Here is a 23,817-nt window from a genome sequence, read left to right as displayed (position 1 = left end):
CCGACTACATGGGAACTCTATGTAGACGGATCCTCCAACAAGACAGGGAGCGGCGCAGGCATAATATTGGTAGATGGAAAAGGGACCCAAATAGAGGTCTCCTTAAAATTTGAATTTCCGGCTTCAAACAATCAGGCAGAATATGAAGCCTTGATTGCCGGATTAAAGTTAGCTGAAGAAGTTGGCGCTACAAAGGTGATAATCTACAGCGACTCACAAGTGGTGACTTCCCAAATAAGTGGAGAGTATCAGGCAAAGGACCCCAATATGAAAAAATACTTGGAAAAAACTTTGGAACACCTCGGGCGCTTTGCGGAAACCGAGGTTAAGCACATAACTCGGGATCTAAATAGCAGAGCTGACGCCCTATCCAAGTTAGCAAGTACCAAACCCGGAGGGAACAATAGAAGCCTGATCCAGGAAACCCTCCAAGAGCCCTCGGTATCAAAAACAGAGGATCAACAAAAGGTACTTGAGGTAGTCGGCCTAAACCTCGGATGGATGAACCCCTTAGTCGAATACCTGAAGTTCGACATCCTCCCCAAAGAGGAGAAAGAGGCTAAAAAGATCCGAAGGGAAGCACAACATTATACTTTGGTGAGAAATATCCTTTACAGAAGAGGGATATCAACGCCATTACTAAAGTGCGTACCGACCTCAAGAACCACCGAGGTGTTGGAGGAAGTACATAGCGGGATCTGCGGAAACCATCTCGAAGCGAGATCGCTGGCCAGAAAAGTGATCCGAGCAGGATTCTATTGGCCGACCTTGCAGAAAGATGCAACAGACTTTGTGAAAAAATGCCAGCCATGTCAGATGCACGCAAATTTCCACGTGGCTCCACCAGAAGAGCTCATCAGTATAACTTCCCCCTGGCCTTTTGCAAAATGGGGAATGGATTTGTTAGGTCCTTTTCCCCAAGCACCAGGGCAAGTCAAATACTTGATCGTGGGAATAGATTACTTCACAAAGTGGATAGAAGCAGAACCACTAGCTACTATCACCGCTCAAAGAAGTCGCAGGTTCCTCTACAAAAACATTATCACAAGGTATGGAATACCTTATTCCATCACCACAGATAACGGGACTCAGTTCACCGACGCCTCCTTCAGAAGTTTTGTAGCCAGTATGAAAATCAAACATCAATTCACCTCGGTAGAACACCCACAAGCCAATGGGCAAGCCGAGGCAGCTAACAAAGTCATACTGGCAGGACTAAAGAAGAGATTACAGGAAGCAAAGGGAGCTTGGGCTGACGAGCTCCCCCAAGTGCTATGGGCTTATAAGACGACCCCCCAATCCGCCACAGGAGAAACACCCTTCCGGCTAGTCTACGGCGTAGAAGCCATGATTCCTATAGAAATCAGTGAGCAAAGCCCAAGGGTAATTCTCCATGATGAGGTCGGAAATGTACAGGGGCACAAAGAGGAGCTCGACTTGCTCCCCGAAGTCCGAGAGAACGCCCAAATAAGAGAAGCGGCATTAAAGCAAAGGATGACTACCAGATACAACAAGAAAGTCATTCGAAGAACATTCGCCGTAGATGACCTGGTCCTAATTAGAAACGACATTGGGGTCAACAAATCAGGAGATGGAAAGCTCGCCGCAAATTGGAAAGGGCCATACAAAATCAAGGAAGTATTAGGGAAAGGTTATTATAAAATAACCGACCTGGATGGCACTGAGTTACCAAGGTCGTGGCATGCTTGTAATATGAAAAGGTACTACAGTTAAAAGCGAACTCTACTCCCTGATGTACTCTTTTCCCAACTTCATGATTTTTTCCCAAAAAGGGTTTTTTCTGGAGAAGGGTTTTTAACGAGGCATCATAGTAGAGGCTAGGGGGAAATATACTGTCAAGACCCTTAGTAGCAAAAAGGTACCTTCCCGATTAATAAAGATCTTTTTTTTTCATAATATCTCTTATAATATCCTCCTTTATTTTTCTAAGTCTTTCTACGAAACGCGCCGACTTAAGCTCGACAAAGCGTGAAAATCCCATGAACCGACCTAGATGGTCGTCAGGATAAAACGACGAGGTACAAGTCGGTGTAAAGAGGTTATACAAGTCAGTCGTAAAAACTCGGGAACCAACCCGACTCATAAGTCGGAAAGAGATCCCGAGTAGGAAAACTTGGAAAAACTTTGATCCACAGATCGGAGTACAACACCGAGTAGAAGAAAAACGCATCGCAAAAATAACCTAAGTCATAAAAACTCACTAAAGCAAAGTCGAGTATAAAGGATAACAAAAGAGATATGACAACCTGAAAAAATTAAAGCTTGCATACAAGCCTTTCCACGAAAAAGGCTCGAAAAAATAATGCAAGCTAGCAGAAGGTTTTTCGAAAAAGATCAAACATATTTCAAAATAGAAAAGCATGTGCACGCGCAAAGTAACTTAAACCCTTATCCAAAAAAGGGCACCTACTTCGATTAGAAAACCCTTATCCAAAAAGGGCATTTATTTTGTTTAAAACCCTTATCCAAAAAAGGGCAACAAACAGAATATTTTGTTTACGGCCTTGAAAGGCCAGAAGCAAATTGTTCACAACCACCAGCAAATAAATAGAAGTTTAAAAAAGGGGGGACCCACAGGCCGGGCCCCCATATAGCCACAAAAATAAAAAAGTCATTTCTTGGACAGAGTAGAGGAGTCACCAGGAGGAACACTACCAGGACCGGGAGGAGGAGCCAAAGAGGAAGTCGGGGTGAGGATTGAAGAACTCGGAGCATCTTGGGGACGAGGAGGAGACTCAATAATCCTCTGTCCCCGAGTCTTCAGGTCTGACTCGGAAACGACCTCGGGAACAGGAGGATCAACAATGGCGCCGTCAATAACTACTTTGTCAGGATGTAGTGGAGAAAGATCCAAGTCGGGAGCGATAACTCTGACTTGTTCCAAGAAAATTCTCCAAGACTCCTCGGCGCCATCGGCGATAGAGTCCTCCAACTCAGTATAAGCATTCCGAGAGTTCATCAAATCCTTCTTCACCTCCACCATATCTTTAAATAGGCTTTGGTAACTCTCCTGGGCTGCCTTCCTTAGATTTACCTCCATAGTACATTGGGCTCGCAGCTGGCTCTCCTTCTCCCGGAGGTCATCTCTCTCCTTCCTCAACTTATCCCTCTCCTCCTTCAACTCCTTTTGATGTTTTTCAAATAAAAGAAGCCTCTCCTCTAGCTCCTCAACCTTTGAGGAAGTCCCCAAGGAGCTGAGAGGAGTCTTCTCAAACATGTCCAAAAGTTTGGCACAAACTCCCGCCGCCCTAAAACTTTCTTCGGCCAGAGTGGCAAGGTGTTTCCGAACAGAAACATCATCCATATTTATGAGAGGATAGATGTTCTTTCGGACGAATGCAAGAGCATCCGCCTTAACCCCACCTTCCCAAGAAGGGCCAGACTCTGAAGTCTTGCGTTTCTTCTTCTCTGGCTCGGAAAGTAGTGGGGCAGAAGGGAGTGGTCGAGCCAAACTTGAGGAGGAAGAGAGGATAAGAGGTTGAGAGGGAGTACCCACATTTCTAGGAGGAGGAGGAGGAGGAGAGACGACCGCCTTGGAACCCCCGGACCTGGCCCGGGACTTTGCCTTGGCTTCCTGCACCCGCTGGTAGGACTCTTGAGCATTTTTCTTTGCCATATCTACAAAAGGAACAACCAAGTTACAAGTCGGTAAAATACAAGTCGGCAATATGCAACTCGGAAACAAGAAATGCATGCACTACCTATGCAAGATTGAACAAAAACCGACGTCCCCTGGAGGATTTTCCTCGTATCCAAGTATGGGGCCCTCCCCCATGCTTCTCGGAAAAACCCCACAATGGCCGCCTCCACCTCGTCCAGGTCATCTAGACCAATCTTTTCACAAGGGGTGGCCGGCAGCCAATAAAGGGGAAAGCGAGGGGAGGAATGCTCGTCCAGAAAAAAGGGGTGGTGACCCTCTACGGCTTGAACCTTGAAGAAGAAATTTTTGAAGTCGTGGAAAGATTCGTCAAAAAGGGTGAAAATCCTCCGACCTTGAATGGCTCGGAAGGATACCCATTGTTGTTTGTTGTTTAGCCCACTAAAGGGCTTAGTCATATGGAAAAGATAAAAGAAGATTCTCAAGGAAGTCGGGAAGTCCAGAGCGTGGCTTATAAACTGGTAAATCTTCAAAAAACCCCATGAATTGGGGTGGAGTTGAGTAGGGGCAACCTTACAGTGGTGCAAAACGGATATCTCGAAATCAGAGAAAGGAAGAAAAACACCCAAACGGGTGATCATACATTCATACATGAAGAAAAAATGAGGGGCCGCCTCATTAGCTCTCCCAAAACAGACCCGGTCTTCAGGACCCGGGATTATCAGTTCATATTTGGGCTCGTTCTCGTCCGAAGTACAGAGCCTATGATGAGTACGAAGGTGGGTGATGAACTCAGCGTCAACCAACGGTTCCTCCCCAAGAACCGTATCGTCAACCCACTGAGAAAGAATGTCTACAGAAGCCATTTTTTATATAAAGAAGAAAGTGGCAGAAAACCTACAAAAAGGAAAAAGAAAAAGAAAATCAAAAAATACGGCCACTAAAGAAGAGAGATTCGAAACTAGAATCTACAGGTCAACCTATCTACTCGCAAAACAAAACATGCAAACATAAAGCATGGCATGGAAAAAGCAAAACTAACCTTTATCCGAAAATGGAGGTTGGAGAAAAACAGAAATCTTCGAACGTAAGGAAGCAGTATGAACAAGATAAGGAGAAAGTTTGAAAGATTGCAGAAACGGAAAATGGAAAGAGAGGGAAAGTATTTATAAAAGAGGCTAAGGGGCATAATGGTAAAAGGCGAGGCAGTCATTAATGAGACTGCACCGTTACCAAAGCCCTCAATCCCTAAATGATCCCTCAACGGACACGACGCTTGAATTGACGTAACTGTCAGAAATCAAAGGTCGCGCAAATCACGTCGGTTTCCAAGATCCGTGTTCTCTCAAACAAGTCGACTACGAACCCAAGTTGAATACTTGAACCCAAACTTTAAAGAAAATTTGGGCTCAAGTAGGGGCACTGTTCATACCCTGGCCCAATGATAAGGGCCCAGGTCCAACCGAAAGGCCTAATCCAATAGGATAAGCCTTACAAAATACCGACTTTCACATAAGAAGTCGGTGTCAACCACGACTTGGTATGAAGAGGTCGGATGTGAGATTAGCTGGCAGATAAATACTCATTCAAATGAGTAACCGCGCCTAAAATCTCTCTAACCGCCTCATAAAGCCATATCTTAACCTCCCCAAGATAATGGGGACGGTTACCACCCTAAAGATACGGCACTACACCAACGGTGGTTATTGGCTCACCTCTATAAATACACTGACATCCCCTCAGGTATCCCTAAGTCCAATACTCTCTAAGACCTGCTCACACTCTTGCTAACTTAGGCATCGGAGTGTCTTTGCAGGTACCACCCCCCATTCACACGCGAGCACAAGTCGGACGGAGCCTCCCGAGTTGCGGACCTTCCCGGAGTCCTCCTCCATCACACACTTGGGCCGCCTAACGCCATCCGCTGTATTAATCTCCGGTTACCTACCGTAACAATTATTATTATTAGTTCTGGATGATCAAAAACACTTATAGGACAAGTTTTTTTATATTAATCTAATTCTTAGATTAAATAATAATATGTGAATATTTTCTCGATATTAATACCTGCCTAATACATACTTTGATTTTTTACGCTACATATTTCCAAAAAAAAATAAAAAAAAACACTTGTTATTATTTAATTAATAATTATTTAAAATGGAAGTGGATGGTTGTATTTTAATTAATCTTGGTTGCCAAAAAAAATTCATACAGTAAGTTTTTTTATTTTATAAGATAATATATATGTGAGTTCTACCCAACCCCCTCTATTTCAACATGTAAATTACCCCTCGTGACTTGACATGCTTTAATTGGATGCTTAGTTTTAGTTTGAGTTAATTTAACTCGATAAGAGTTAATATGTTAACTAAAGTAGGATAATTTTGTAATTAAATATTTTTATAAGAGAGATAAATATATAATTTCTATAAACATTAAAAAATAAAATTATATTTTTATCATTGTGTAGAAATTCAATTTACCCCAGTCCAATTTCTCTCTGAAATTGAAAGAAAAAATCAACTCATTGAGTGTTCCATATTTTGATGAACCAGGAAATAATAAGCTTCTGCGTTTCACCAACGGACTTTTAGCCATCAATACTCAATCTTTATTTATTTTTTACCAATTTTATCCTTTATGCATACTATTGTATTATTTATATTATTTTTGTTTATATGAACTATCTTTTTCTATTATTTATTATTTTTTATTAATTATTTATTTGATATTATACACTTTTATAATTATATTTTTTTGTATTATTTTTATTTTTTTTAATATAATATATTGATCCTATTAAGAAAGTAAATTAAACAAAAAATTAATTGTAAATAATAATAATAAAAAATTATAACATACTAAAAAAGAGTACTAAGAGTACTAAAAATATACTGTATAAAAAATATTATAAATTTTTTTTGATTTATTTCAATTACTACAAAAATAAATATTTAATTTTTTTATTATTTTTAGTACTCTCTAAAATTTATATTTTGTTAGTTTTAATTAAAAGTATATTTTGCCAATTTTTATATATTATTTTTATCTTAGTGTATAAATATTAATTTTATTATAGAATTAATTAATAACATCTATTCAAATATCTAAATTAAAATAATATATAAAAATTATTTAAGTTGATGTCTATTTTAGTAATTTTGTATCTAAAAGTGATTTTGAACAGTGTAATCCAAACAACATTTATTTTACTATAATTCATTTTGATATAAATATTGCCAAACATAAATCACTTGATACAAACTTACTTCTCATCAAAATCAAGTTTGCAAAATTAATTTTATTCAAACTCCCGTTTGCAAACTGTAATCCAAACACACACTAAGTATTTAGAGAAAATAACTAATTAAACGGCCAGGGAAAAAATATTTGAGTCTGTCAGAACACCGTGAGACCATCTCGACCACAAGGTTGTAGCGCGAACGATCCTCCACCGTTCAGATGGCATGCGCTTTGGAACAATTAATCACGCTCTGACCTCACGGTCATAGTTCAACCAAAATCTTCTTAGAACTCAAGGATATAGATGTACGAGCCTATAGAACAGATCCTGTTCAAGTAAGGTCGTGTTCTGGGTTTTGTGTTCTTTGTGTTTAGTTATAAAAACTGCTTTTGTTTTGTGAACCTAGCCCAGGTGAGACTAAGTTTACGTTTGCGAAATTCAGAAAATCTTAAAATTTAAGAACGTGGAATCGATTATGATGACTTTTTATGATGATAGTGTAGAAGAGGAAGACGAAAAAGAAAATGAAAATAATGATGATGATGATGATGATGATGGTGATGGTGATGATGATATGGGATTTCTGGATGGCATTGAAATTAAATTTGGAGGTATTTAATTACATAATCACCCACTTTGGGCTATAATTTAATTACCAATAATTTAACCATAGTTAATATAGCAACCAATTAAAAGATGACATATCACAGAGAATAAATTACATGTTATTATAGGAAGGGTAGGCTAGAATTTACCTAATATATACTATTTAATTTATTTTAAGATAACATATACAGATATTAATTTCTCTCTAATATACTTCTTAATTTATCATATCTAATTTGGATTTTTTTTACATTTATTAAAATAAAAATAAAAAATAGTAATAATAATTTTAATATGTGTTTTTAGTTATTTTTTTTGTTTTTTTCGGATGACTTGAGAAAGTTAAGTCTTGCCACTTAACACATATTAGACTTCTTGTCGATGTCATACATATTTTAGTTAAGTCCATTTTCGAATATTAAGACTTTTCAGGAGAAAGCTAAGGCTTTATTCTTGTAACGTACTTACCCTTTCATTTCTTTTCATTTAATAATATAAGCGCGTAACAAATAAATTAAATATGTTGACTGACTTGTTGTTTTGTTGAATATATGATGAATTATTGACTGAGTTTACTCGTTCACCGTTAAAGACGTTATATATACATACATAGATCATATCACATATTTCATATTTGTCTTTTTTGTCACCAATATATAAATTCTAATATTAAAATTTAAAAGTTTAACTTATTTTAAGGCAAACTTGAAACAATTCGGAAAAAAAAAAGAACTTATTTACCATTCAATAATTAATTAGTATTAGTCCATTTAGCATTCAATAAAATAATATTTTTTATATTTTTATTGGATAAAATTATTAATCAACCTACCATATATAACTGAAAAGAAAAACATCACTGTCTTCTAAACACAAGAAGTTGAAGACACCAAAAAAAAAAAACACACACACACACACAAGTTGAACAACAATATCAATATTTTTATGGTCTAATAAATTGTACACGCTTCTTAATAATTGGAGAACGAAGGAGTCACACAATGACACAAGGCATCTCCATTATTAGCGAAAGAAAGACTTCTTTTTATTTGTTTTTTACCGTAGGGAGAAAAATGTAATTTACTTTGTCTTTTTTTATTATTTATTTCCTTTACACAAGGGACACGGCGTAGGGGAATATTCCTAATCTAACACACTGCACCAGCTAAGCCGAGGAAACGTTTACTTTGGCCTAAGATTTTTTGTTTGCTTTATTTTAAATTGTGAAATTTTGAGAATATCAATTTATGGCTAACTTTTTTTTCCATATGAAAAAATTGTTAGTGTTTTTACTGGAAATAGAGTTATTTGATGTAATTGCAAATGGATGAAGGTTGCAAGTAGAACAGGGGCAAGACGCAAGGGATGTGCTTTGTCAGTATGTGAGACACGTGTTAGCCATGTGGTGAGATCGAATACAACATGTGGGAGGTGTGGTGCCACGTGGCGATATTTTGGCTAATATGTAGAAGTGTGTTGAACACATATCACGTCAGAGACGGACATAAAGGGGTGAATGGTGGTCTCGGTCCCTCAACTTTTTTTAATAGTAATAAATTATTATGTATAATTTAGTTTTTTTAAAAAAATTATTTATTATTTTGTCTAATATAAATAAAAGTTCAGTATAATTTAAATATTAATAATTTTTAATATCTACAAAGTAAGTAACAATATTAAAGAAATCTGAAAAAGATATTATTACTAATATTTTTTAATTAAATAAAAATTTTCAAATCTCATAAAGTAAATTCTTTTTTTTCTTGTAGCCGTCTTTTTTTATTCATTTGGTATTAATTTTTTCTGTTTCAACTGCTACAATTAAGAGATCTTTTTCAACTATGAATATTGTGAAAAATAACTTAGAAACAAAATAAAAGATGAATTTCTTGCTAATTGTCTTTTAGTTATATTGAAAAGAAAATTACTGAAAAATTTGACACAAATTCTATTATTGGTGAATTTTATGATACGAAGATTCGACCACTTCGTTAATAAAAAGTATACACATATTTTTTTTACTTTAAAATATATTCTCTGTCGGTATATTTTTGTAATACATCTTATATTATATAATTTTTTTACATAATTTTTAATATTATATGTGTGTTTGGCCCCTCCATAATATCATTTCTGGATCCGTCCCTGTGTCACGTATTGATTTGTTGTTGTCTCAACACATGGCATGTATGTTGGGTGTTCTGTCTATACAAGGCGAAGTTCGTTATCATTTCATTGCGAAGAGAAGAGTTGTTTGAGTATGTTGGTGGTGTGATGGAGGGTACCATAAATATGATGGTGTATCACAACAGTGAGATTATTCGAAATACTCATGATGGAGTGAGTTTTGCTTGTGAGAATCTGTTTTTGTTTGTGGTTCTATGCACTATAACGTTCGTGGAGCTACAATACGATCTCTCTCGAAGGATAGAAAGTAGAGAGCGATATCTTAAAAAGGATTTTGTATCGAAATCCCGTTATCATATTTGGCAGCTGATACAATTTGATATTATATCGATCATGGACGAAACAAGTATGCAACGTATATTCCATATTTACCGGCAAACTCAAGTTCAACAGTCAAAGATTGAGTTGTATCTCAAGTTTGAACATACATATGCGAATGAGACTCAATATGACTCAGACATGGAAGATGATAAAGTTGAAGTGTACGAAGGAATGAACAATGATAGCGAAGAGGACTTCGAAGTTACCTATGAAGGCGGTGACAAGGACGAGGATGGTGATGGAGGAGGTGAGGCAATCATGGAAAATGTCGTGGTTTCACTCGCAGTCAGTCAACCGATGGACGTTCCACCTTTTATACATAGCTTGGATCTTGACGCCATGCATGTACCAGAATTCTTCGAATATGCGAACATAGATATGTGAGGAGCGAGTAACATGTTTTCTTTAATTTATATTTTGGATGGATCAATGAGTGATAATTTGTTTTTTTTTTGTAGGTGTTGCTGATTCTAAGGACAGAGAGTTTAGGATCGGAATAGAATACAGTTCTAGAAAGTCGGTCGTCGCAGCAACTAGGAGTTACACTATCTTTAGAAAGTCGATTACACTATTTATGAGTCCGATCCACAAACTTACATGCAAAATGCAAGACATATGGTTGTGGGTGCGATTAGCTTATTCAAACCAGCTTCATAGGAAAGAAAGGTTGTTGGAAGATACAGAGATATAACTGGAGGCACATGTGCACCATGGAACGATTTTACAATATTATTTCAAGTTGGACTCAGACACAGTTGCTGAGACTATAAGGCCATTGGTTGAAACTAATCCATTCATGCATGAAGGTAAAATCTATAATTGCAGAAGTCCAGTCAAAGTTCAACTACACCATCAATTACCGAATCGCTTGGTTGGCAAACAAGAAGTCGATAGCCAAAGTTTTCGATGGTTGGGAAGAATCTTACCAAACTTTGCCATTGTGGTTCTCGGTAATGATTCAGAAGATGTCCAACTCAATTGTCCAAATAGAAACACGACTTTGTATAACAGGAGTGAAGAAGCAGATGGTGTCAAGATACTTCACCATGTCTTCTAGAGTTTTAATCTATGCATTAGAGCGTTATAGCATTGTAAGCATCTGGTTCAAGTTGACGTCACACACCTTTACATAAAATACAAAGGTGCCTTTTTAGTCGCAGTTGCACAAGATGAGAACTAAAACATTGTACCTATTGATTTTGCCATCGTGGAGGAAATACCGCTAATACGTGATACTTTTTTCTTAGTAATTTACGAATGCATGTTGTTAGAAGAGACGACGTGAGTATAATCTTTGATTGACATGAGGCAATTCGGACAGAGTAAATCATAGCAACGGTGATTGAAAACCTCAAAGAGCATAGTAGATGTATTGTATTAGGCACATCGGTAGCAACTTCGTAAGGAATTTCAAGGCCTTATACTTGCAAAAGCTTGTTGTCAACATAAGCTATTCAAGGATAGTAGAAGAGTACAACATCAACTACAAGAGGTTGCAAGAGCGAGGCAAGGCATATGCCTGATAGTGTGACAACATCAGAGTTACAAAGTGGATATTAGCATTTGACGAGAGATATCAATGGGGCCACATGACGACAAACCTTGTCGAGTGCATAATTTCAGTGATCAAGGGTGCCCGAAATCTTCCTATGCTGGGCTCGTCCGAACAACATATTATCGGTTGAACGAGCTATTTACGCGAAAGAGTTTATGGTTCAAACATTGGATACTGAGAAATTGTTGTTGCTGAGGAACTCCCTTGGACAATCTTAGCCATACTAAGAACAAATTCAAGTACCAATCGCGATAATCAGTAGACAGTCTAAAGTTCTAAATTGAAAGGGGATGTCGTTCTCGCAATCGAGTGTTGCGATAATTTTTCCAATCCTCCATCCATCCTGCATGTACTACCATCCAGTCATGAAGTTGTATTCTGCGAAGAGTGATGCAATGATTTTTCACTTGAATGACTTTTGCACATAGTTATCATAATCGAATCGGTAATTGACCTGGTCATACGACTGGGTCATTGGTTCAACCGATGGGTCACTAATATATCTAGTTAACTCGGTTATAATCAAATAAAAATATAAAATTATAAAATAAAATTAAAATTAAAAATTAAATGCATATTTTTAAAAATATATTAATAACAATCAAATATCAATTCTTAGATATAATTTATGGTGCAAAAAGGGATAATAAATTAGTCACTAGTACAAAATACTTTCTCAATTTAAATGAACGAGAGAAAACAAAAGATAACACAATCAATATCAATATATTAATATGTTTGTATATTATGTGTGGTTACTTGTTTGGTATTCATGTCAATCCATGCTTAAAAGGATAAAAAAAATAATTCAATCATGGTTTATTATATATATATATATATATATATATATATATATATATATATATATATATATATATATATATAATTTCATTTAGTATTAGTAGCCTACTCATAGTGTATTTTAGTGTAAAGATATCAAATAGAATTATTAATTTAGTTTAAAGAGATAAAAAAAATTAAATTTGTTACTGTTAGAATATAATTAGGATCAATTAAGATCAATTAGTATCATTTATATTTATATAGCATATCTGTATATTAATTGTAGGATTCTATGCTTTTATTACTTTGATTCCTCTGGCACCTATATATACCCATTGTACATTGTACTTTTCTTCACACTAAATAATACACTCTTCAGATTATTCTCTAAGTTTATTGTTTCTAACAGTTACTACTCAAAAAAATTTTACTATATATCAAATAATGTGTTCATTAGTTTTTATTTTATTGTGAAAATTATTTAGATCATAATACTAATAGTGTATCATAAGGTTATTATTATTAATGTATTAACTAAATTTTGATATTTATTATTTATATATATTTAAAAATTATATTTGAGAATGATTTATTTAGTTTCATAATAAAAGATATTTTTAAATTTGAATAATTTATTAATTAGTTTGTACTTATTATACTATATATTCAATAATTTATTGAAAAAAGAATATTAATATAATGAATAATTTTTTTAAAAAGATATTGTTTAAAGAATAGGGACAAATAAATCCCTGACCAATTTGAATTTAGAGACAATTAAGTCTCTATCCATTTATGAATCTGACACGTCAATGTTTTCTGTTCAGAGTTGACGAAAGAACACCCACAGGAACCGTGTTGTGTCACGGAAGTAAAGGACAGCGATCGAAGTGATCGTTTTTATTTTGAGTTGTGTTGTCATTCTAAGAAGTGGACAACAACTGAATTGGTAGTTCACTCTAACAAAAAAGAAAAAGTTAAACATTTCTATTTAATAGCACTAGTAAAAGCTACCATAAAAAATGAGCAAAAACAATTCTGACATTTCTTGAAAAATTCATTACACTTAAATTACAAATAGAAATTAAAACAAACGACAAACAAAAATACTAGGTGAATAAGTTATTTTTGTAACCAACTCTAACTAAGTATCTTTATGTGTTTTTTGCTTTTTTCATTTCTGTTATTCACGCATTCAACTTCAATTCCAGCATCTCCTCCACCTTCTTCCAACTTGGTCAGATTTGATTGTCAAAAACACTTGTAGACTTAGTATCACCAACAAAACAAATGCTATAAAAACTTGTGCAAAGGGCAAGCTTAACAAAATGCTAAGTTACAAACTGAGATCATGTAAAGGCTCAATTTTGTATTGTGAATCATTATTTTTCTTGCACATATTACATTGGAGATTTCACAATTGCTTTGAGTTTCTACCAGTGCGGAGCAAATACTGATACCAAATATGGATCAGTGCGATATGGAAGACCACTTCGAGCTCCAAGAGCTTTACAGTTGGCCGCAGCCTACGGTTGACATTAAACAACCAGGTAGTAAGGATCAAACTTTTTGACATTATGGTCATAGAGACTCTGATACTATATCATGATAAATTATTCATCCTGAACGCTCAAGTTACTAGGCAGATCAGAAAAACAGAAACACGTCAATAATTATATATCTAACCTCAAATTCACTATGTGACATTATATAAACTGGTAATTGGTATGGGCTTCATTGTCTTCCAATTTTCATACAAACTGTTAAATGAATCCATTTTAGTCCTTGAAAGTTGAAACACTTTTCTTCTCAAAAGATTTGATCTTTTAAAAGTCTATTAAGTATTAACCAACACATGAATATTGTGCATCTGTGTGAAATCCTGTTTTATTCTTCCTAACACTGATTATAAATCCATATTATGCCATCTTCAATTAAATGATTGCTTACCACATAAGAAGCAAATGGCAACATTGCCCTTGGATCAAAGTTGGCGCATATAGCTGCAAATACATATAAAATAAAAGGCTTTGTAAATTTTGCAGTTGTATACTTGTATCATCAAACAATGAAGGTACCAATCAGCAAAACAAAATACTATCCAAGACTAGAAGCAACAACAAAAAAAAGTCTCGCCTCGCTAAATGGAGTTGGCTACATGGATCAAATGATGCTAGTGTGGTCTATTATGAATCATGTCTAAACTTGGCCTGTTAACACTAGAAGTAAAGGACAACAAAATTTAAGTCTATGTAGAATTGATGAATTATCCTCATATGGTTTATCTGAATGTGAAAATCACACAATTCAAGCTTGTAAATGCAAAAAGGTAATGTGAAGAGTTTTCGCATACCATATAAAATAGCTCCAACAAATGCGTCCCCGGCACCAGTTGTATCAATAATCTCTGATTCTGGAATCTTTTCAGCAGTCCCAATAGATAACCTTCCACACATGGATCCTATTCCTTCTGCAGTAAATCTTGTTATGGACTGGAAGGATTAACCGGAAAAAAAAGATCAATACAAGTAGTATTTGCCAAGATTTAAAATAACTGGTAATAGCTCAACTAAATCAATAACTACTTCTAAAAGGTGGCAAACTTTCCTAATACATCACATCTCAAATTTCAGTTGGATAAAAAGTTTCTAGTTTCGCTCAGTTATACCGAGGCTATGATTGTAGGCATGGTGCTATCATCCTTCGACTTTGATAGTGACTCCAAGTCGCTATCGATATCAATTTCTTCTAATAGGGGACTCTCTGCGAAAAGAACTTTGCAACTTACTTTCTATAAAGAAATAAAATTCACAAAAGATGGTTATTCAACCAGATGCTATAGTTTTTCTCCCTACTCTAGCATATGAATCCAATTTCACAAGATCAAAACAAGAGGGTAGAAAAAGTATGTTCACCATCCGCAAGTTGCTCAAGCATTATGCAGCCATTCTTTCCTAAAGTCACGATTACAAATTTGAGTCTTGGAAGCCTTAACATGATCGAAACAAGTGCTCTTGGAATAGTCGATGCTCTCGTCCAAGCCTGTCAATGTAAGAAGTTATGACTCAGTTAAGAAAATCATTTATCACAATGAATCAGATAAACATTCAATTTCTATCAGATAAATTCATATCTTCACATTTCCATGTTGTGTTTGTCAATACTTTTCTATATCATTCTTTTGGCTACAATAGAAAGCTAAATATCAGTTAAATAAATTTCATGATCCTCTCATGAAATCTTGGAGTCTAAGAATAATCCAACCTAATAGAAAATTTCACAAGCATTTTTCTGAGAAATTCTACTTCATGATCATGACAGTAGTGTTACTTGCCTGTGGAAATTTTTCTGAGCATATAACATAATCTGTCAGTGGTAGGAGTTCGTCCAGTCCTTCCCTTGGCCTTTCAACATCAACTAAGATAGGTATTTTTCGATTAAATGCCTACGAGAACAAAATATAATTAAATCAGTTTAAAATTCATTGGACAGTATGTGAAAAGTTTATGAATCCACTAAAAGTTCATATATAGTTTTCTTTCTTGTTTTAATTGATTCGAACAGAAAAGGAGCCTCAACTTTTCACTGCTAATTCTCCTACCGTCAATGATCGGCATTGTTGGAGCTAGTAACCTCTTCAGAAGAAGAGTACATTGTAACAATTACAATCATGAAAAGATGAATTTTTTTTATGAAAGAACTAATTTATTTAACTTACCTCGTGAGCAATGACAAGAGCAGTTTCTGGCATTCTTACATCAAAATAAGCCAATTTTGCTCCATCCAGTGCAGATAACAAACGAGGTCGTGGAAGATCTTCCGGTATCATTTTAGGATATCCTTCAGTGAATATGCAAGTGCGTGTTTTCCTAAATTTTAAGACATCATGATTATGGTTAATCGCAATCTATCTAACAAGAAAACTTAAGATGGAGATATATCATAAACACCAAGGAATTTGTAGCATTTTCATTAACACTTTAATTCAAGTTTCATCTCTAACATAGATTATTTTCATTGGATATAAATATCATCATCATGCATTCTTTTGTTTCTTTGAAACACATTTATTCAATTGAAATATTGGGTAGACCATTTAAGCAATGGCACATACGTTTGATTGTCAATAATGATGTAGCTAAATGGTGTAGTCCCCTCCTTGGAGATCTGGAAACAAATGGAAATAGATTTTGGTGAAGGATTAATTACCAAAACAATCAAGATTGAACTGGTTGAACTCAGTTTGTGCTGCTTTAATTTGCTTGCCTCAGTCAAAGCAATTGGTGAGAGAAGTAAAATAGTAGTACAAAATTTTCTCATGAATCGATTCATGGTTATAAAACTACTGATATGGAAAAAGTTCCAAGTTTACCTACCAATTGTACTTGTAGCGGGATATCCTATTCTATCACACTGCTATCAGACCGGCTATGCTTTATGGTACAGAGTGTTGGGCGGTCAAAGGGAAGCACGAACATAAGTTAAGTGTGATAAAGAGGAAGATGTTAAGATGAATAAGTGGTCATACACGATTTGATAGAATAAGGAACAAAGATATAAGAGAAAGAATTGGAATGGAAAAGATGGTAGAATCGTGTCTCTAATGGTTTGGACATGTGAGAAGAAGATCGACAGAGCACCAGTCAGGAGGGTGGATGAGATGGAAGATGGGAAAGAGGTAAAAGACAGAGGAAGACATAGGAAGACCATCCATGAGGTGGTCAAACGAGATTTACATGTAAATAGTCCCTCTGTAGACATGATACATGATAGAGCTCAATGGCGTTGTTTGATCTATGTAGATGACCCCACTTAGTAGGACAAGACTTTGTTGTTGTTGTATAAACACAAATATTAAACAATTGTAGGATAAGTCTTACATTTTAAATTCTATATATATTATCCTATCTAAACGGGAGCCTTGGAGAATGGTTGATGTGATTATTTGGTTAGACGGCCTACATTATACTCTTTGGAAGCCATCCTTCCTCGAACCCTGCCCGGCTGCCCATATATATTATCCTATCTTTTTGTTTCCTTTTTTCGATAAAAATGTACAAGAAACTGCTAACATACTCAACTCGAGCTATTCATTCAGATCTAGAAAACAAAGAAAAGTTTGATATATATACATACCACCATGAAAGAGGTGTCAATCCCTTCAGCTTCTAGCTCCTCTACCAAGGCCCTGCCTTGAGGATCATTTGCAATCTAGTAATTATTTCAAAAAAAGAAAAATCAATAGAAATTATCTACACCATTAAGTTGAGTAGAATATCATTGAAATTATTAGATATATAACTATTTATGTGCCTCTAACCAGCACCTTAAGCTTTTAAGGAAGTTGGTTTATGAAAAAGTATCAAGGCTTCTACTATAACTAAGGCTTATAGTTGGATCATTCATTGTTATCCCATTCTTTTAAATAAATATAAAATTTAAGCACAAGATAAAAATAGTGAAAAAGAAAAGAAAACAGGAACCTTAGAAATTATCCTTGGCTTTAAGCCAAGACGAGCAGCACAAGTCAAAGCATTTCCAGTATTTCCACCACCTTGGACCTAACAAATCGAGCAGGAAAGATTGCAAACAAACAGCGATCAGACTCCCTGTCCCAAGTAGAATATAAATATCCTAAATCATAAACCATATGCATCTTCATCTATTCATTGCTCGCTTTTCATATGGATTTTAAACACTATAATTAAAAACAAGTGCTAAATATATAGTTTAGAAGCTTGCAAGTATTTCTCCAAATGGAGATTCCTGTCGACAAAGTATTATTGTATTATGAATGCCAATAAGGACAAGAAAAACAAACAGAAAAGAAAAGCAGATATAGTGCAAAATAACTTCATAGTATATATTGTCCATCAAGATCCCATGAGGTTTTGCTTGGGTGGCAAAAAGAAGGTGAACAATATATACACACACACAATCATGCAGTCACCCGTATAGAATACATTTTAAAATATAAAATACACATTAAAAATAAATTAAACAACATACATATTTATATACAAATACATTGTGATTAATTTTGTGTGCATGTAGCATTTATATATATATATATATATATATATATATATATATATATAGTCCATCAAGAAAAGTTTATTGTTATTTGCTAAATTATGATGAATAGTCACCTGCTGTGATAATTGTCCACTATGATTTCCCATATTTGATTAGCTGTTGCTCTAAAGTTTTTTACATCGTGTATATAATGGATTTATTTCATGTAACAACCACTCTTTTTTTTTTTTGTGCTAACTACTCTTGTATTTTATTAATTTTTTTACTTGTATTTCATGAAAGTATTAAGGAAGTAAATTACTAAAATACTGAAAATTCAAATAAACTACTTTTAAAATTTCAAAATTCCATAACTTCATCTGCCAAAAGTCTAACTTAATGGAAATAATTTATAATTAAAAACCATTTAGAAAAAAATAGATCCTTTTGTTTTCGGTATCTAAATATATCCTTTTGTTAACAATAAATATGTCATCTCGCAAAAAATTAAAATGCAGGTGTGAAAAAGAAAGAACTTTCTCCACCACTTTATAAAAAACTGGTCCTTTTTTTTGTATATAATACTAGTAACTAGTAATAATAACGATGATGAAAACAATTAAATAAAATAATGATGAAAAGAAATTAAAAAAAATAAAACTAACTGTACCTAACAAACAAGTAAGCCTACAAATCACCCATTGTAAAACTTAAACCTATAATTAATAATTTGCAACCAAACATTTTTTGAAATAGTTTATAGTAGAGAAAATTCCACTCCCCTCCCCTACAAGATGCTAAAATGACACTTCCTTCTCTTTTATCTTATAAATGTATATTTCCTTCCCTTCTAACTTTTAAAAAACATTCTCTTTAATCCATTTTAAATTTTTTGTGTTAACTAATATTAATTTTATTCATTTTTAAGAAAAAATAAATTATTTTTTGAAAAAATATCTATTAGCAAAAATTTTATTTTTTATCATTAAATTTTACTTACCAAAATACTTTTTAATAAATTATTTTTTTCTAAGATAACTACCCTTTAATAATTTTTTAATTATTAAATTGTGATTTTAACAAAATTTTTGTTAACAATTATTTTTATATTTTACTATTAATTTTTTGATATCAATATATATTATTTTAACATTAAATAAAAAAATCTTACCACTGTTAATATATATAACAATTAATATATATTGATATTGAAAAATAATTTTACTAAAATTTTTTATTTAATGTTAAAATAATATATATAGATATCGAAAAATTAATAGTAAAATATAAAAAATTTGTTAACAAAAATTTTGATAAAATTATAATTTAATAATTAAAAATTATTGAAGGGTATTTTAGAAAAAAAATAATATAATTATTAATTTTTTTAAAAAATACAATTTAATCAATAAAAGAATAATTTATTAAAGGATATTTTGGTAAGTAAAATTTAATAACAAAAAATAAAATTTTTGTTAATGGGTATTTTTTTGAAAAATAATATATTTTTTCTTAAAAAAATGGATAAAGTTAATATTGGTTAACACAAAAAGTTTAAAATAGATTAAAGATGAAATTTTTTTTTAAAAGTTGGAAGGGAATGTACATTTATAAAATAGAGGGGACGGAAGTATCATTTTAGCATCTTCGCATGAGAGAGGAGTGAAATTTTCTCTTTATAGTATATATTTTACAAAACAAAAAATGACGGGTCGAAGACAACAAAAATAAAGTAAAGCTTTATCGAATCATGCTGCAAATAACTCCCACTTAAAACTATTTCAGGAAAGTAAGAAAAGAAAATCACCGGAGTTTAACAACATGATTACCCCATCCAACTATTATTTACGACCCGAGACTTATTTAATTAGTGTCTTGCTTTGGACACTTGATAAGGGGTGGATTTATTATAATTTATATACATTAGAAAATTTCAATATAAAATGTAAATTTAATACAATTAATTTCATCCACTGCTCTATGTATTTAAAAATAAAAAAAAAACCGATATTTAATTATATGATGGTACACCAATATTAGTGATAACTCCATGCAGTAAAAACTAAAAACAAACTTGATTCTTAAACATTTGTTAAGAAAGCACTTTATTATTTATAAAAAGAAACAATTTTTAATATAATTAATATCATTGAGAATTCCAATATCTTATCTTTGGTATAAATAACTTTTTCTTTTATATTTACAACATAGATTTTTTCTTAAATATTCTGTATTAAGTCAAGAATATTCCGCTTCTTACCATATGAATAGATTTTAACCATATATTTACTACGTTTTATATGAATAATTTAAATTTATAAAGATAATTTCTTATTCTAATTGATAAGATTTTTATAATATAGTATTTGTGATAATAAATATTTAAATAATATCACATATTAAAACTTAAATATTTAGCATATAAATATATAAAAAAATTATCGTAGAATGAGTATTGCATCCTTCACTTTTTTTTCAAGACGCATTAATATTTGTTGTAATTTATTAGGAAAAAAAAACCTGAAAAAAGTTAAAAAATGTACCCGCCGCTAAATTAGTTGTTAACTTATTATGTACTAATTCAGTCATTATGTATTTTGTTGCTACTTTTTTGTGTAGCATTGAAAAAACATTTACCTAAAACAACCGATAAAAAATGCTCCTAATATTAAGGAAGTGAGTAATTTAGAAGTCCAATAAGGCATGAACAAGTAAACACATAAAAGAATAATTGGAGAGAAATATGATAGTTAAAGATGGTGGAAACTTTAGTGAAGTTTCCGTGAAATTAATAACCGAAACTTATTAGATAAAATTTAGTTAAATCAATGAAATTATTTAATTATTTTTAATTATCAACTTTATATAAATTTGACTGTATCTGAATTTTTAACTAAAAAAATATAACGAATTTTAGATAAATAGGCACCTTGAGGTCAGTGGTTCTGTTCTTGGAGTCTGGTTTAGGAAAAGTTGGCACTGTTGCTAGTAAATCCACTCCAACTCCACCGAACCCAACCTGCCACAATTTCAATTCAGTAATGATTGCTTGCGGAGATTAGAATTAGAACTAGAATTAGAAATAGAGAAGAGTGCACTGACAATGACGCGATTCTGAGGAATTGGAAGAGCGTAATCGGAAGACATTCTTCTTCTTTCTAGGGTTCCTCTTTCCCCTTCAATCAAATTAAGATCACTGTGTGTGTTTGTGTGTTGGTGGTGCTGAGTGGAAGGAAGAAGATGCTGCACATGGAGACAAATAAAGATGACTTGTTTAATTATTCATTCTTTATTCACTTCTCATTTTCAATCTTATATCAGCTTTGTCATAAACTCATAATGCTTCTTCGTGTTGGTTGACTTGCGCAAAATATGGTCTTCCCCTTTTTTCTTATTTAATTTACGACCTTTGGATTTTGGTAATTTTTTTAATTAGTTTATTCAAGTTAAATTTTTAAAAAATATTATTTTAAAAATTATATATCTATATTTGATAAAAATGATTTAATAAATATAAATAACAACTAATATATTTGATTGAAATAAATTTTAAAATTTTTTACATTCGAATATTAAATTTCACTATAGACTAATTTTCTTCTTAGAACATTTTTTAATGCTCTTTCAAAACGCAAAATTGGGACAATTAGGCGTGAAGGGAAAGGCTGAATAAGTTAAGAGTTAAGACCATAGTTTCACTCTAATTGGTGCGCCACTCACGCTGTAAGGTTGAAGTTTGTACAACGTGTAGTCATGTATTACGTAGAGGTGGGGATGAAAGTGGTTCAGACTGTTCGACCGGAGCTCATACGTCGACTCGTTTTAAGTTCGGTTTATTTTACTAAACAAATAAGATTTGGAATTTTTGTAAAGCATACCAGTTAAATAAAATAGGCCATAAATTTCAAAAAAAGCTTATAAAACTTGTTAGGTCAATTGTCAAAATAAATATTTTTTAAATAAATTAATTTTAATTTAAATTTTTAACTGTTTACTTATATTGATAAAAAAAACAAAACAAAAGAATCAATAGTTACGACTAATTAAGATTGTAATTTTTTTATTCAAAAAATTATTTATATATGGTAAGTATGATTGTAATTTGTGACTAACCATTGATTTATAAATGAATTATCCTTTACAAATTATGAATTATAAATTTTAGAATACATTTTATATTAATTTAGAATTTTTAAATTTATTATTTTGAGTTATAATTCATGAAACAGACTTTTTAAATAGGCTTGTAGACTTATTGAGTTTTAAACAAGTCAGACCCGAGCCTGAAAAAAGGCCTAAGAAAAATAATAGGCCAAAGTTTAGACCATCTATTTTTAATATAAGAAAGACTCATCAAAGCCGAAACTCAGCTCAACTCAATCCACTTTTACTCCTAATTATGGGTCTTACTAGTTTTAAGACCCGTGCCAAGCACGGGGACATAAAAGAACTGGTTACCAAGAAGATGACGAAAGAACTACATGACAAACATACCGTTCAAGGCAGAATGTCAAGTAGCAAGCCAGCAAAAACTTCTCTATAGACAACATTAATAGTATGATCTGAAACTGTGCTGTTAGAACCAACAGATAATATCTTCAGTCCAAAATGCATGCTGACCCGAAAGAGCGCAACATAAAGTTGACCATGTGTAAACACAGGCCTTGGAAGATACACGCCAACGGTTGACAACGTTTGACCTTGGGACTTGTTTATGGTCATCGCAAAACAAAGCGCAACCGGAAACTGTCGTCGAGTAAACCTGATCGGTAATGTATCATTATTAGGGGACATGTTCATCCTGGGAATAAAGACAACGTCACCAGTATTACGACATGCTAATATGATGCACTCAATGACGTGGTCGCCAAGACGTCTAATCTGCATTTGCGTACCGTTGCATAGTCCATTGGATTGGTCAATATTGCGAAGAAGCATCACAGGAACACCGATTTTAAGAACTAACCGGTGTTGGGAAATTCCTGAACAATTCAACGCATTCAATGACTCCGTGCTCATTGTGTATAATTCAGATTCCAGGTGACCATCTTCATTAATTAGTGTATCAGAGCTCAAGTAAACCCTCTCGTTGCCAGGGATCAAAGACATCACATGATTGTTTACTTCAGTTACAACATCAAGTGTTGGTGCTAATATACTCCTACCCTTAAAATAATCCACGCTAGAAGAATGGAATAAAATGTCAGGATAAACGAACAACACCAAATCATGCAGACATGGAGACTCAATATCCAACAGCAAGTTGTCGGGTATTCCAAAAACTGATTCGCCATCAGTGCTGTCTGCGAGTAACCCGTCACCAATTTGAAGCAACCATTCAGCAAATTCCCCTAATTGTACATCGTGGATATCTCGCAAACCACGGCACAGCCTCATGTTTTCAGTTAACTGCGACACTTGGCAAGATTGCCACAGGTTCGAAGCATTAATACACGAATGAACAATCTCTTCCCGGGAACCACA

The 23,817-nt window shown here is 33.5% G+C and overlaps 2 protein-coding genes and 1 pseudogene across 3 annotated transcripts; all 3 read right to left on the bottom strand.

The window, feature by feature from the left end:
* Positions 1–7,015: 7,015 nt before the first annotated feature.
* LOC130964700 (small nucleolar RNA U3) lies at positions 7,016–7,211 on the bottom strand (annotated as a pseudogene).
* Positions 7,212–13,341: 6,130 nt separating this feature from the next.
* LOC130962169 (uncharacterized) lies at positions 13,342–21,679 on the bottom strand. 2 transcript variants are annotated; one of them, XM_057888287.1, is made up of 12 exons: positions 21,436–21,679; positions 21,263–21,352; positions 17,802–17,879; positions 17,455–17,529; positions 16,433–16,485; positions 16,037–16,187; positions 15,653–15,763; positions 15,234–15,360; positions 14,987–15,081; positions 14,672–14,810; positions 14,269–14,321; positions 13,342–13,844 (listed from the first exon to the last, which is right to left on the bottom strand). In XM_057888287.1, the coding sequence occupies exons 1-12, from the start codon at positions 21,478–21,480 to the stop codon at positions 13,752–13,754; spliced, it is 1,110 nt and encodes a 369-aa protein (XP_057744270.1). In that variant the 5' UTR covers positions 21,481–21,679; the 3' UTR covers positions 13,342–13,751. The 2 variants fall into 2 exon arrangements, with proteins under 2 accessions (XP_057744270.1, XP_057744271.1); XM_057888288.1 differs by lacking the exon at positions 13,342–13,844 and adding an exon at positions 13,867–14,078.
* Positions 21,680–22,830: 1,151 nt separating this feature from the next.
* Positions 22,831–23,730, bottom strand: LOC130962717 (uncharacterized). Its single transcript, XM_057888893.1, has one exon. The coding sequence runs from the start codon at positions 23,728–23,730 to the stop codon at positions 22,831–22,833; it is 900 nt and encodes a 299-aa protein (XP_057744876.1).
* Positions 23,731–23,817: the final 87 nt, after the last annotated feature.

Source organism: Arachis stenosperma, chromosome 2, assembly GCF_014773155.1.
Source record: "Arachis stenosperma cultivar V10309 chromosome 2, arast.V10309.gnm1.PFL2, whole genome shotgun sequence".
NCBI classification, from domain to species: domain Eukaryota; kingdom Viridiplantae; phylum Streptophyta; class Magnoliopsida; order Fabales; family Fabaceae; genus Arachis; species Arachis stenosperma.
Note: the sequence above shows the minus strand (reverse complement) of the source record. Positions and strands in the feature narration are given on the sequence as shown.